This window comes from Aspergillus undulatus, assembly GCF_047715775.1.
Source record: "Aspergillus undulatus strain CBS 261.88 unplaced genomic scaffold BDV17scaffold_18, whole genome shotgun sequence".
In the NCBI taxonomy this organism is placed as follows: Eukaryota; Fungi; Ascomycota; class Eurotiomycetes; order Eurotiales; family Aspergillaceae; genus Aspergillus; species Aspergillus undulatus.
In genome coordinates, this window is record NW_027396622.1 from 17,557 (window position 1) to 30,646 (window position 13,090).

Consider the following 13,090-nt stretch of genomic DNA (forward strand, 5'->3'; position numbering starts at 1 on the left):
TGCAAAAACGTGTAAATCTAGTAAATGAATGCATGCAACCTTAGCCCTCAGAGTACTCTGTACAGAGTAGGTCTGGGTAGGGAACAATGAAGCTGAGATCTGACGAATGACGAAGATGTCGCCGCCTCATCTTCCTCTTCGTCCCCTCGCTCTTCGGCATTGACATCCCTTCTCCATCCAGTCTGGCTCGGGCATGTCATATCTTGCCTCTGCTCCTTCCCTCCTTCGCCGGTCCTTGACAAATATCGATCGAGGTGGACTGGACTTGGCTTGGCTTGGCTCAATTACATGCCCCGATTCCTGATTCCTGCCCAGCTCAGAAAGAGTACCCGTTAGGATGTTCACCAGCCATCTGAACGTCGAATAATCCGTCTTGGTTTCCTGAAACAGGTTGTTAGGATAGAGTAAACTACGGAGTACAAGTGGGCACGTATCTACTCCTCCGTATCCCGTATTTACTCTCTAGCATTCCACAATCCAATCCACGCCCCGTTCTGGGATATCTGCAGCTGGAGCCCTAGACTACTGCTCCTACTATCATCTTCTGACGTCCGACGTCTTGACGTCTAACCTATGACCTCTGACGTATCCTACCCCAAGTCACCCCCTAGGACGTTCGGACCCAGACTCCGGACTCTAGGTAACCTCTAGAATCTGCCGTCAGGGTTCTCCTCTCCTCTCCTCTCCCCTACACAACGTGCGCGTGCGCGTGGACGGTGACAGCACCGGAGACCAATCAACCTATCACTGTCTGCCTGTTACGGTCCGCTTAAGTTCTGTTGTTTGCCATCCGGTCGGCATTAGCGAGCCTGTTAACGGCATCCTGTTATGGTCCGCTTGTCCTCAGACCGATCGATCTTGCAGATGAGACAGCCAAGCCCTTTGCTTTGCTTTGCTCGCTCTGCTATCGCGGGATGATGTCTGGGACTGTAAGAGTATAGGCAAGTAAGTAAGTGTACGTCGTCCCGCCCCGCCCCGTAATGGTCCGTTTGCCATATGGTGTTTAGCGACGAGCATACATACTCCATGCAGAGAACCTAAGGAATATCCCTGTGGTGGTCCGTTTTCTCGTTATTTGACGCCAGATGTAGGGCTCGGACTTGTCTTATGAACATCGCAGTTTGCGGCTATCCTTTCTAAGTCGTTTGTTGATTTGGGGTCGCAGTTTATGGATACTGATATGGTGGATGTCCTGGCTTTATGGATTCGTAAGCGTGGCATGTGATTGCATTTGTAGACATGAGCAAGAGTGAACCTTCGTAGGACTTTTATTTGACTGCGCGCTGGTGAGCATGAAGGGGCTGAGGGGCTGAGGGGCTGAGTAGAGAAGAGGTTTTGTTGCCGATATAGACCGTGATCGTGACCTCGATAGAAGGAACGAGCGAGCGAGGACGAAAATTTCGTTCTCTGTATCGTAGTAGGGACATAGCAGGAAAAGCACCGGGCGGAAGCAGAGCACATGCAAGGGACCGTATATTGGTTCTAAACACGAGAGGACGGAAGGTAAGATAATGGAAGATAAGTAGATACAGATACAGACGCAAGCTGGACGCCAACACTCAGAATCAGAGACACAGATCGTATACTATAGTCATTTTCGTTCTCGTTCTTATTCTCGTTCTCATGCTCGCTCGACTCATCACACATAACCTATTCGAGCCGTCAGTCATTGACTCATTTCCAACCCCAAACAATACATCCACAGACAGCCCAGATACACATTGTGGTAAAAAAGAGAGAAACATACCCTTCCTAGCCCCCTGGAAAAAGAACCGAACAATAAACACCTGCAACCCAGCCATAGAAACCATCATGAGCCCCTCGATAATGCTGAAGTTCCAAATACGGCGCTCTGTGCTGCGCACGGTGCTGAAGTTGCGGTTCTCGCGCGTCCGGAAGTACTTCTGGTTGCGGGAGATGGTGGACAGTTGGGCGGACAGCTTGAAGATCGATTCCTCAATCGCGGAGGCTTGTTCGGGGCTCGAGCCCTGGCGGGAGGGGAGTTCGGTGCGGGATTCGTTCTCGAGCTATGTCAATGAACAAATTAGTGCTTGTTCTTTCGTTTCGCTGGGATTTGGATGTGGAGGGGTAGCGAATGGCCTGCGGGAAGGGGGTAGAGGTATGATAACGGAAATGAAAGACGCACCGCGATCTCAAAGTCAACCATCTTCTCCGCAAACGTCGACATCTCGTTATTGAAGCAGAAGCGGTACTCGCCGACGCTCAGCGCCGTAAAAACAAAGTCGCCCTGGCGCTCCTTGGTGCCGTCGAGAACGGGCTTCTCGCCGGGCCCGACAACAGCGTAGTCGACGTCGAACGAGCCGCCGGATTGAACCTGCACAGTTCCAAAACCATCAGCACCCCTCCAGTACACGGATTGAACGGTTAGTTGAGACATACAGCGAAGTAAAACGCAACCTTCGTGTTCCGCTGGTCAACGAACTTGTAGAAGCAGGCCTTCTCGTTGGCCTCGAGTCGGTAGGTCAGGGCGGTTGCTGTGACGGAAACCAGGCAGGCCAGGAGGCCGAGGAGCAGGGTCGCGAATCGCATTTTGGGCGGGGTTGAATAGGAGCTCGATTTTGGCGTTTTTGTTGCTCCGTACGGCTGGTTGGATCGCGATTGACGACGAGATATTAGTGTTGGAGGTGAAGATCTGGCCAGCTGTGTTGTTGCCCTGTTTGCCTTGTTTGCATTCTATACTCCGCGGGCCGACTTCACTGTTCCGGAGTCCTCACTGTATCAGTAACTTGAACTTGTATTATACTTGTGTTCCTTTTGTTTGTATCAATTAAATGATATTGAATTGATCCTATTGACATGAAGTATATTGTCAATGCGCCCCAACCACCGAGCTTCATAATCATAGCATTGAAAGCAGCCGTCTACAACATGAAGGAATAACTGATTGCGCTCAAGGCTGATTGACTTCATACATTTACCACTTGAAAGGTTTAACCGTGTGATATCATATATGTTTGGTATTTATGTATCAGGTCTGGCTCTTATCTGATGAAGAACGACTCGCTCCTGTTCCAAAAGCTCTGTTTCTTGTTCGGATGATCCAGTCCGAGCATGTCATCTGAGTCGCCGATTATGTCTGAGAGTATATCATCTGGTGAAATTAGTTATGGAACATATTGTATGGTTGTAGACGGGGCCTACCATCTTCCAGATATCGTGGGTTTGAGTACAGCGCGCGAGGAACCACAGCAAACTTGACTTTCTCAAATCGCTTGCCCTTCAGGCCGGTTCGCTTTGATAGTCGCTCCTTGGTCTCGTTGAAGATTTCACCCTACCTGAGTCAGCAAACGCATGCAACATGAGATGACGGCTGGACTTACCTGCTTCATCACGAATTTGAAAGGCACACCGTGTGGCTTGTTGGTCTCCTTGTCGAAGTTGAAGGCATTGATCGTCCGATCGCCAACGTCCAACTCCAATTCCTCTTCTGGGATCTTTTCCGCGTACAACGCGACAAAGTCGTTCGATCCACCGAATTTGGAGTCTGGCGAGAACTCTTTATATATCTTGAAGTTATGCACCTCATAAACCCTGGTATTGGCGACCGTCTCGTCGTCCAGGTTAGCCTTCTTCTGCAGGCCGGCTAGGAGATCTGAGATCGTGCCGTCCCGGGGAACCAGAACCTCGACAGTTTGCTAATACCAATTAGTTATAGTCTGCGGTAAGGAGTCAATAGTGTCTTACCTCCTTCGTAATGCCCTCGGAAAGCCATGTCACGCGAAGGCAAACCTTAGACTCAAAGTCGCTCAAACTCGTTTCCAAGACCTCATAATAGAGCGCATCTTGCCGAGCCACGTTGATGCCGTAACCAGCTACTGGGCCTCCAATAATGCTTTGGAGTGTCTGTGCCGTTTGATTCGGGTTCCTCTTGACGAATCCCTTCGGCTTTCCGCTGGTAGCGATGACGGGTGAGAAGCGTAGATGGGTGTAGTCCACGCCGAGATGCTCGCCGACCTTCTTCGAGAACTGATCATATGACATTTTGCGGCTCAAAAGTAGTGTGAATTCTTCGCCTCCGGCAGCCTTGATGGGAGCAAATGTGATGTTGATGCGATTCAGGAGATAGTCGTAATAGAGTTTGGCATCCGGATAAATCGCTGTCGGGGGCAGTTCTGATTCTTTTAGAGACTTTTGGAAAGTGATAATGTCACCGTCCTGGATCTCCGATTGTTGGAAGGTCTGTTTCGGCTTCATGAGTTCAATCATGGTATGTTTAATCTCTTCATAGAGGATAAACTCGGTCCCGACAGGCCAGTTCATCTTCTCAAGTATGACGGGCGCAATGTCCGCAACCTTCTGGTTCTTGCGTACGTATACCGCACCAACGCCGTTCAGCGTTTGCTTCGCCGCGTCAAAATGCTTCAAGAAAACAAGCACCGAGTTTGCGCTATCCGGCCAGGATACGGTGCCATCAGCAGACCCTTCTCCGACCTCCAGCCAAACTCTGAACGGGTTGCCCTTGGTGCCGTATCTGCTGTACGCTTCTTCAACAGTCATTTCGGGATCCTTGATGACTTGGTCGGGACGCATTGTCTTGTTCTGGCGATTGACCATGACCCAGAAGCGGATCTGGAGAGGATTTACTCCCTTCTCCTCCGCCACCTTCTCCGCAAATTCGCTAACCTTGGTAACCTTCGGGATGCGGTACTGCTTCGGAAGTGCTGCCGGTTCGGTCGGCGGTTCGATGCTGGTCAAATCGAAACCGTTGTGGCAATTGAATGTTTCCTCCGACAGCACTCCAACGCTCAAAAATAGGTGAGCCTCTTCCCTCTCCTTTCTCCTGCGCGCTAACTCTGCGCGGTCCTCAATTAACCTTTTTTCTACAGACACGTTAGCGAGTGAGAATTAGTATTCAAGCTTGAACATACCGATATGGGCGGGAACATCGTCCTTAGTGATAGGAAGGAGAACATCGTCTGATCTGGATTTGCGGACATAGACCAACATGTACGCATTCGTCGATCGCTTGGTAGACAGCCCACGGGTGTATGGTTGTCTCACTCCAGGCGCACCATTAGGTAGCTCGTACTCACCACCGTAGTTTTCCTCGAGGACCTCTTTATCTGTAGCCCTGGTTACCCGGTCATCATCGAAGCGGTACCAGTACCCGTCTTTTGTGGGTTTCAGGAAAGCAAAGTAATGGCCCGCGTTCAAATCACCGCTGTGAACTAGAACGCCATGTAACTCATACATCCATGATTCGGATCTATCGGCGTCCTTGGACAAATAAGGTGCGGCATCAAACTCCATCGGGAACGCGTGTCGATCATTGATTTTCATCATAGCATCTCGGTGGATGTCGTATTCGAATCGTTTGAGGTGCAAGTGCAACACAGGAGGGAAACTCATGAAGATTTCTCCCTTGTCCGCATCTTGTAGGCCGTATGGTGGGCCTGCATCGTACTTGTTCTCACCTTCGAGTCTTTCCACCTGAATGTAATCCCGGAAACTGTCATCAAGCGTCTTGTTGTTCCTCACGTTGAGCTGAATATCCCAGAAATCTTCTACACGTGATGATTCGTAATCGACACTAACGCATGAAATATATGTTTTCGACTTTCCCACAAACATGTCGGGGAGTGCCTTTTCTGCTGGTGTACCCTTCATCTTCTCCTCTAGCCTCTCCATTAGCTTCCGGGACAATTCTTGAACGTCCTGCTGCTCGAAGATTTGCCGCGATTCCCAACCAAATGATTTCGTAAGCTCTGTGGTCGAAACGGAGTAGTCGCTCGTTTGGAGATTGTTGAACAGTCTCTGCAGAGTCCACGCGCTGTTTTCACTGGTAGCCTCCTCTTCCGTCGGGATCTGATACACAGCCTTTCGGAAGGCATTGGTGAAATAAAGCGATTGTAACAAGGAATTGAGGTAACATGTCGCACCCTGATTCTTCAAACCGACCATGCCGGTTTCTTTCTTGGAATCGTAACTGGCAACAGTCAGCTCACGTGACATTCCGTCGGTAGAGGTTCATACTTCTGAAAGCTGTGCCATAAAACACCCGTCGGATCTTTGACAACACGGACATAGGCGGTCACATTGGCTTCGTCATTCTGCACCAGGGGAACTCCGCGCCCCTCGAATGGCACATTGAAGAGCCGGCGCAACTCGCAGAATCGCGTGAAACCCCAGTCGCCCTCATCCGCGTTGAATCTATGCGTAGCAACTACGTTTGGTAAGCATGAGCACCGAGTTTATAGTATTACAGATGCAACGTACCATGGGATATCTGGATCGCGGGATCGCGCGGATTCCATAATACCAGCGCAAATTGCACGCAGGCGTACCAATTCTCCGGAGGTTCGTCTTCCCAGGCGTGCTCTAGGTAGAAAGACGCGTGATCGACGTGGTTGCCGTAAGGGAAGAAAAGAATCCGCCTACGAGTCTCAGCTGTGAGCAGGTCGCCCGGACGCCAATGCGCCTGTTTCCACTCACCATGGGAACCCGCCGCACTGGAAAGTTGGCCCGTGCTCTTTCTTTTTCAATTTCCGCCAGTCCGATATAGACCATGTGTGCCAAGTTTCATCTGCGGTTTCAAGTTCTGGGTCTTTAAAAAGGACGCGGGCCATCATTGCCGGAACTGCCGTACCAACGTATGTTAGAGCATATCCTTATCAATCAATTGACAGCATTGACCGCAGTCGCCGCATAGGCGATGATATGCCACTGCGGAAGTCTTATTCAAAGGCCGTATCCTTCACAAGCGGGGTGCTCGCCCGCCGGCAACGAAATGGAGGTCATGGAAGCCCTTACAGTCATCCGCGGGAGGGTCTGCATCTGGCTCTTCGGAGCCGGACTGAGAGACAACGACATCATCGGTTCTGTCATTTTGGAACTGTTCGTATTCATCAACCAGCATTTCACTATCTGCGACCTAGACGGATTCAGAGAGTTGTCAGCGAGTGCTTTCGGGCGGCAGATATGTCGAGAAAACGAGGTCGTTGCCGGCGTAACTGCAGGAATCTGACGAAGGACTCACGTTGTCCATGAAGGAAGAAAAGTGCACTCAAGCACTCGAACTGAAAGGCGTTCGCTGCTCGAGAAGGTATATAGAGGGCAAGATCTAAAAGACAAAAGAAAGAAGAGTCTATCCCAGCGGTCGCAGAGAGAGGGCGAAGAGGGAAAGAGCGGAGACGAAAGTAAATGAGAAAACGAGCTTGTCTGGGCCGAGAGCAGGTTCCAGGTCAAAAGAGTTGAAGCCTGTGGCGGAGTCTCGCAGAGGGCAGGCCCAATAACAACCAGCAATAACGGCTGCGGACACGACAGGCAGATTATTAAGACAGCACTTTCACAACTTTGGTTACTGGCTCCTGCTTTCTGGGACTACGGAGTGCTGGTGAAGAGAGCCAGTGCCCTGCCTCTCCTATACATACACCTTCCTCTAATTACCGACGGGAGCCACTGCCATCTGCCATTACTATGGAAAGTAAGAAAATTCAGGGCCGCGCACAGTGATATCATACCGAGTTGCCCTCCCGCACTTATGAACACTAGAGCCAAGCATAACTATACAAAGCCAATTGACTCGATCTACCCAGATTACGTAATAGCAAGCTAATTAAAGCAAACAATGATATTATAATGAGATTAAATCCTACTATACACCATACTCTGTTCATGAAAATAGACTATCTTTTATTCTATAACCTGGTCAACGCTGTATAGTCAGGACGGTCACATGCCAGAGGGCCCAAGCTCTCACCGCCCGGTGAAGCGGTTGCATGACTCCGCCCGCATCGAGTCTCATGAGCAGCAAACAATTGTTTGGCAACCATCGCGGAGTCATGTACGGCTCTCATGCTATTGCAACAGTCACTCCTTGTCTCCTCAATCTTTTGGTCTCCTCATCGGCCCATGAAGTGTCTTTGATATACCCAACCGGACGAGATGCTGCGGAGCCGTCCAGCTCGATGCTGGCGCTCCTTCCAGAGGGCTCCTCTCTCGATACGAGCTATCCATACTGAGACATTTGCACACAATCCTCCTCCATGGAGACCTGTCTCGGCTCTGGACGAGTACGACCTTCCAAAGTTCCAATGACTTCTTGCTAACAGTCTCTAGATACGTTGAACGTCAAATCCGACCGATCAGTTTACGGCAGCTAACTTTCTTCGGGCGGACCTTGACCGAGTCAAGACTAATCAGCTCCGCAAACTACGTGCGCACTGAGCTTCCGACGAGGTATGTGCATCTGATGCCCGAGTGAAATGCTTCTTCTGACACTAGACTACCCCAGATTAGCACATCGTCTCCGCGATATACAGAAGCTACCCTATGTCGTTGTCGCCAACCCGCACTTCTCCCTCGTATACGAGCTTTACTATAAAGCATTTGAGAGATTTCGCACGGTTCCTGAAATACGAACACTGGACGACAATGACCAGTTCTGCGACATCCTGCGCAAGACGCTCAAAGAACACCTCGTGGTGATACCACGATTGGCCATGGGGGTGCTGGAATGCCGTGGACTTTTGCCTTCGGACGCCATGGACCATTTCATGAATACCTTGCTCAGAGCGGTAAGCACCATCATGTAGACCAACAAGACAGGTCTAATTGTTATTAGAGAATCTCCCGCCGAGTCATTGCGGAACAGCACCTGGCATTGACGGAAACATTCAACTCGCCGTGGCATTTTCCCGGATCCCAAGATCGGACAGACCTCAATGCGGACTTTGTCGGTGAGGTGTTTCTGAAGTGCAATGCCAAAGAGGTCGTAGAGCGATGCGGAAAGCTGGTGCAGGGCATGATTCGGCAAAGCTCTGGGTCAGATAAGATCCCAGAAATCTCCGTTCAGGGACACCTAGACGCCACCTTCCCTTATATGCTCAGCCACCTGGAATACATAATTGGCGAACTCCTGCGTAACTCTATCCAGGCTGTCAGCGAGCGATATCAGATCTTGCAGCAGACGCCGCCGCCTATCGAGGTGCTGATCTGTGAAGCACCCCAACATGTGATATTGCGCGTCTCTGATCAAGGAGGAGGCATAGCGCGAGAGATCCTGCCATATTTGTGGTCTTTTACCAAGGGCCCCCACAGCAAAGTGCGACTTGAAAACCTGGGGCAAGTCCCGGCAATGGCAGCAACACTGCAAGAGCTCTCGGTGTCCAGCGACATAAAGCACGCGGACAAAGAGACTTTCCGCGAAAGCTCACTAGATACATTAACTTCACGGCTTCCAGACCTTCGATTGGGAATTGGGCTTCCAATGAGTCGAGTCTACGCGGAATACTGGGCAGGTAGCCTGGAACTGCATAGTTTGGAAGGATACGGCGTGGATGCCTTCCTCCAAATCTCGAAGCTTGGCAACAAGAACGAGCAAGTCACGACGAGAGCAGCAATTGATGCCGTATGATCGTCAACCTACCCACATTGGAATACTATATTTCGGCGTATGTTCTATATACCACCACCCAGGTGAATATTATAGAAAACATTCGAACAACTCAAGCCTCGGTTTGTACTCCTGCACTTATCAGTTACGGTGCTGCCTAGCCCTATAGCCCTATCGGCTTTTAGCGGTATGACGTCAACTCAGCAAACCGCCGGCGTTTGGCTTTCGCCTCGCTATCTACTTCCAAGGGATTGATCGGTCAGAGGTTTCTCCTTAGTTCTTTTGCGCATCTTTCTCTGCAACCTAGTCGGGTGACGTCGTCGGCTCGCACCGCCCGCTTTAAGATGAAACGCCTGAACTCCGATCACGACGACAACATTCCTTACTATATCTTAATCCTTCTATTCACAATTCTTCTATTGAGTTTCCTTGGGACTTACTCAGATACAAACGAGCGCGCGGAACGAGCTGCGCGATCATAATCGATAGCCAAGATGGCCGGAACAGCTGGGATGCTCTGCTTGATCATCCTCACTATCTTATGTACGCAATTCTTCTTCTATACCAATTCTCTTGCTTAAATTGCTAACTCGATCAGTTCCACCACTTGGCGTCTTCCTGATCTCGGGTTGCAGCGTCGACTTCCTTATCAACATTATGCTAACAATTTTGGGGTCCGTCAACACCCGATCTCCATCCATATGCCAACATTAAGCTAACTTTCCCTCAGCTACCTCCCCGGCCACATCCACGCCTTCTACCTGGAATACGTCTACTACCAGAATCGCGCAGCGATGATCGCGGAGCCGGCGCCGGGTGTATACTCCGATCGGATCCAGCGCGGGGCACACCCTGAACAAAATTATGGAACAATTGCTTGATTGATTGATCTTTTCAAGCCAAACTTCGGACTTTGCGACTGCGGGTGTTAACTGGGGTTCATGTGTCTTGGGTACTTTATAGAATATTTTTGGTCAGCGTCGCATAGGGTGCTCATGGAGAGATGAATTACGGCTTATGACCTAGGAGTATTTGACCTACAACCTACTACCTGCAATAATATGGCGCTATGTTACTTTCTTATGCCTCTTGCAGATTGCAAGGTTTTGTATACAACCCATATCACCTCGAGGCAAACGCATTAAAAGCATTCGAATATATCCCATTCGATTCCAAATAACTCAAATAAACGATAGATACTCCCATTCTACGGAGTATTTCCCTTCCCAGAATCCCTCCCCATCTAAACCTTCACCTCCCCTTGCCCTTCACTCCCACCACCACCCTTCCCCTTCGACCCCTTCAGCGCCGGTAAATCAAACGCCCTCCTCGTCCCAATCCCCCCCTCAGTCCTCGGCACCGCCCCAGTCCCAGGCGCCCACCATAAGGCCCCAACCCAAGGCTGCACATTCCACCCGACAGAAAGCGTAACGTTACTTCGCTCCGCCATGTGCCCCGTGATATCGGAGATCTGGTACTTGCTTTTTTGGTCGCGGAGGCGGAGAACGCCGGGGGTAGAATCCTTATTGTTCTTTTTGTTCTTGCTTGAGGATGAGGGCATGGTGCGCCTGGACTTTCCGGATAAAGATGGGAAAAATCGCTCGCGCAGGTTTGAGACGCTGTATGGTGACTCGGGGGCTTCGATTATTGCGTCCCAGATTATGGATTGGGTGAAAGGGGTTGCGGAGCTGGGGGACGTGGATTCGGAGGATGAGTAGGTGGCGTAGACGTATACGAAGAGTTGCTTTGTGTTCCAGTTGAAGAGGGAGGAGAGATCTATATCCGTTAGTTGGTTAATGTCCCTTGAAAGAGCAAGACTCGGATGTAATCATCCCAGAGGTTGAACGTCCAAGGGGCTAAAGAGGCAGACATACCAGCATCCAAGTCAAACCTCATCTGCGCGTACTCTTCCTTCTTGGTAGCGTAGTAGTGCGGTCGGCCTTTGATTCTGTCGTGGGAAATACGACATTAGCATATCCCAATCATCGTTCTGAACAATCAAGAAACCAGGTCATCCTAGGCCTGCCAAATTGGAACACTTTCACCGGTCCCCAAAAAGATATGAGTGAAGAAGACAACGTACACTTTCACATCCTTCACCCTAACATCCGCCGTAACATTATCCGTCGGGAACAAGAGGACCGAAAGCGCCGCGAAACCAGCGACGAAGAGCGCGACTGTCGTGAAGAAGCCGAAGACCGCTTGGGCGCGGTTGAGTGTTGAGTGCATGGTTCTGATGAGATGGTAATATCTCGCCCCTGCCTGATGTTGGGAAGCGAGCTGTACTGTAGAAATTGAAAAGAGTGGAGAGCAGCTAGTTATCTAGAGCCTCGAAAGTTGAAGCCACATGTCCGCAGGCGGTGATTCGGTTGGATACGTTTCCTTATCGATAACGATAAGTTGATAACGATAACTATGAAAAAGTACGGATTGAATTGATGCGACGTAGGATTAGATTGTGTTGCGTAATTTCAGTTCTTGAAGGTTTCCTGTACTAAAGCACTCAGAGGTACGAGGCGTTTGCGTCTCGGAATCTTGATTCCAGGTTGAGTGAGTGGTCTGTCACGACAACTCCAACAGCATCAGTTGGAGATCTACTCCGAGCACCTCCGCTCTCCACCTGAGCTACTCTTAGCTAACCCCGCCCTACTGTATATCAGCCAATTCCTCCGACTGTCATTGCAGGCTCTCCATCATCTCCTCAATCTGTTGCGCAAGACCTCTCGGGTATCGCAAGAAAACCGCCAAAATGGGCGACCACGTCCTCTTTTTCTACGGTATGGAATGACCCAGGATTTTTCTGTATCGTCGTAATCGAGACAATACATATATATTCCCACCTTACCTCACCCACTCCTCTTCACCCAACACAAAACAAATAGCATAGCACTAAGCTAACAAAGGAAGCAGGAACCCTAATGGCCCCGCAAATCCTCCACCGCGTAATCCACGGCTCGCCAACACCGCAGCAATGGCAAAAAGACCTGTTGCGGTTTCGACCTGCAATTCTCCACGAGTACCGAAGGCATCGCGTGCGGTATGCGGATTACCCGGGGATTCTCAAGGTTAAAGATAAAGACAGTTTAGGGGCAGAGATAGAGACAAGTGCAGAGACAAGTACGGCAAAGACGACATCAATGTCACAGTCACAGTCGCCATCAGTCCTCGGCACGGTCGTGTCAGGTCTCACGGACGGCGATCTACACAGACTCGATATATTCGAGGGGAGTCAGTATGCGCGGGAGAAGGTCTCTGTGCGGATACTTAGGGAGACGTTATCTGAAGACCCAGACTTGGACTCGAGCTCGCGCAGTCACTCGAATGGGGATGCTGGACCTGATGGCGACGCAGATAGACATCTCAAGGACGTCCTCGAGGCCGCGGGCGCCGAGTTCGCGGATGAGGGCGAGGAGGTTGAGGCGGAGACGTATGTGTGGATTGCGGGGAGGGAAGGGCTCGAGAATGCGGAGTGGGACTTTGAGGCGTTTAAGAGGGATAAGATGGCTTGGTGGGTTGCTGCTGATGAGAGTGAGTGGTGATTGGGCTTAGATCTGGGGATATGGTTGTAGTTATAGATTATATACGTCGGGCTGGGGTAGTGGTTATGTTTCATTATGGTTGCGATGAACCTTCGCGACGAGAAAAAGTAGGAATGAATGGTAGTAACCAATATATATAAATGAATAAAATGTTGACATGCAATGCACGCGTGGTAGGTATCTCATGCTCCCAGGG

The 13,090-nt window shown here is 50.3% G+C and overlaps 6 protein-coding genes across 6 annotated transcripts; 3 read left to right on the plus strand and 3 right to left on the minus strand.

The window, feature by feature from the left end:
* Positions 1–1,550: 1,550 nt before the first annotated feature.
* BDV17DRAFT_53357 (emp24/gp25L/p24 family protein) lies at positions 1,551–2,618 on the minus strand. Its single transcript, XM_073764730.1, has 4 exons — positions 2,401–2,618; positions 2,147–2,335; positions 1,748–2,027; positions 1,551–1,650 (listed from the first exon to the last, which is right to left on the minus strand). Exons 1-4 carry the CDS (start codon positions 2,548–2,550, stop codon positions 1,640–1,642), a joined length of 630 nt encoding a protein of 209 aa, XP_073616492.1. The 5' UTR covers positions 2,551–2,618; the 3' UTR covers positions 1,551–1,639.
* A 165-nt stretch (positions 2,619–2,783) lies between these two features.
* BDV17DRAFT_260627 (ubiquitin-specific protease UBP15) lies at positions 2,784–7,302 on the minus strand. The gene is made up of 10 exons (XM_073757580.1): positions 6,998–7,302; positions 6,772–6,892; positions 6,454–6,598; positions 6,238–6,395; positions 5,995–6,184; positions 4,890–5,947; positions 3,706–4,841; positions 3,342–3,656; positions 3,163–3,292; positions 2,784–3,112 (listed from the first exon to the last, which is right to left on the minus strand). The coding sequence occupies exons 1-10, from the start codon at positions 7,004–7,006 to the stop codon at positions 3,003–3,005; spliced, it is 3,372 nt and encodes a 1,123-aa protein (XP_073616493.1). The 5' UTR covers positions 7,007–7,302; the 3' UTR covers positions 2,784–3,002.
* A 603-nt stretch (positions 7,303–7,905) lies between these two features.
* BDV17DRAFT_290370 (protein kinase PKP2) lies at positions 7,906–9,376 on the plus strand (the record flags this gene model as incomplete). Its single annotated transcript, XM_073761892.1, has 4 exons — positions 7,906–8,033; positions 8,080–8,199; positions 8,255–8,537; positions 8,585–9,376. 4 exons carry the CDS (start codon positions 7,906–7,908, stop codon positions 9,374–9,376), a joined length of 1,323 nt encoding a protein of 440 aa, XP_073616494.1.
* Positions 9,377–9,849: 473 nt separating this feature from the next.
* Positions 9,850–10,236, plus strand: BDV17DRAFT_290371 (YqaE/Pmp3 family membrane protein; the record flags this gene model as incomplete). Its single annotated transcript, XM_073761893.1, has 3 exons — positions 9,850–9,898; positions 9,954–10,029; positions 10,086–10,236. The coding sequence occupies 3 exons, from the start codon at positions 9,850–9,852 to the stop codon at positions 10,234–10,236; spliced, it is 276 nt and encodes a 91-aa protein (XP_073616495.1).
* Positions 10,237–10,598: 362 nt separating this feature from the next.
* Positions 10,599–11,804, minus strand: BDV17DRAFT_297912 (signal peptidase complex subunit SPC3; the record flags this gene model as incomplete). Its single annotated transcript, XM_073763580.1, has 3 exons — positions 11,439–11,804; positions 11,230–11,303; positions 10,599–11,131 (listed from the first exon to the last, which is right to left on the minus strand). The coding sequence occupies exons 1-3, from the start codon at positions 11,582–11,584 to the stop codon at positions 10,599–10,601; spliced, it is 753 nt and encodes a 250-aa protein (XP_073616496.1). The 5' UTR covers positions 11,585–11,804.
* Positions 11,805–12,012: 208 nt separating this feature from the next.
* BDV17DRAFT_260632 (gamma-glutamylcyclotransferase family protein) lies at positions 12,013–12,999 on the plus strand. The gene is made up of 2 exons (XM_073757581.1): positions 12,013–12,132; positions 12,266–12,999. The coding sequence occupies exons 1-2, from the start codon at positions 12,105–12,107 to the stop codon at positions 12,892–12,894; spliced, it is 657 nt and encodes a 218-aa protein (XP_073616497.1). The 5' UTR covers positions 12,013–12,104; the 3' UTR covers positions 12,895–12,999.
* The last annotated feature ends 91 nt before the right edge of the window (positions 13,000–13,090 follow it).

Bases quoted from the DNA above. Each gene is read 5' to 3' on its own strand.
- BDV17DRAFT_260627 (XM_073757580.1), bottom strand. The intron at 6,599-6,771 runs GTAAGGGCTTCC...TTGGTACGGCAG, and splicing joins AGACCCTCCCGCGGATGACT to TTCCGGCAATGATGGCCCGC. The intron at 3,293-3,341 runs GTAAGTCCAGCC...TGACTCAGGTAG, and splicing joins TCAAATTCGTGATGAAGCAG to GGTGAAATCTTCAACGAGAC.
- BDV17DRAFT_260632 (XM_073757581.1), top strand. From the start codon at position 12,105: ATGGGCGACCACGTCCTCTTTTTCTACG. The intron at 12,133-12,265 runs GTATGGAATGAC...CAAAGGAAGCAG, and splicing joins CCACGTCCTCTTTTTCTACG to GAACCCTAATGGCCCCGCAA.
- BDV17DRAFT_53357 (XM_073764730.1), bottom strand. From the start codon at position 2,550: ATGCGATTCGCGACCCTGCTCCTCGGCCTCCTGGCCTGCCTGGTTTCC. The intron at 2,336-2,400 runs GTATGTCTCAAC...GGAACTGTGCAG, and splicing joins AGGTTGCGTTTTACTTCGCT to GTTCAATCCGGCGGCTCGTT. The intron at 2,028-2,146 runs GTGCGTCTTTCA...TCATTGACATAG, and splicing joins TGGTTGACTTTGAGATCGCG to CTCGAGAACGAATCCCGCAC.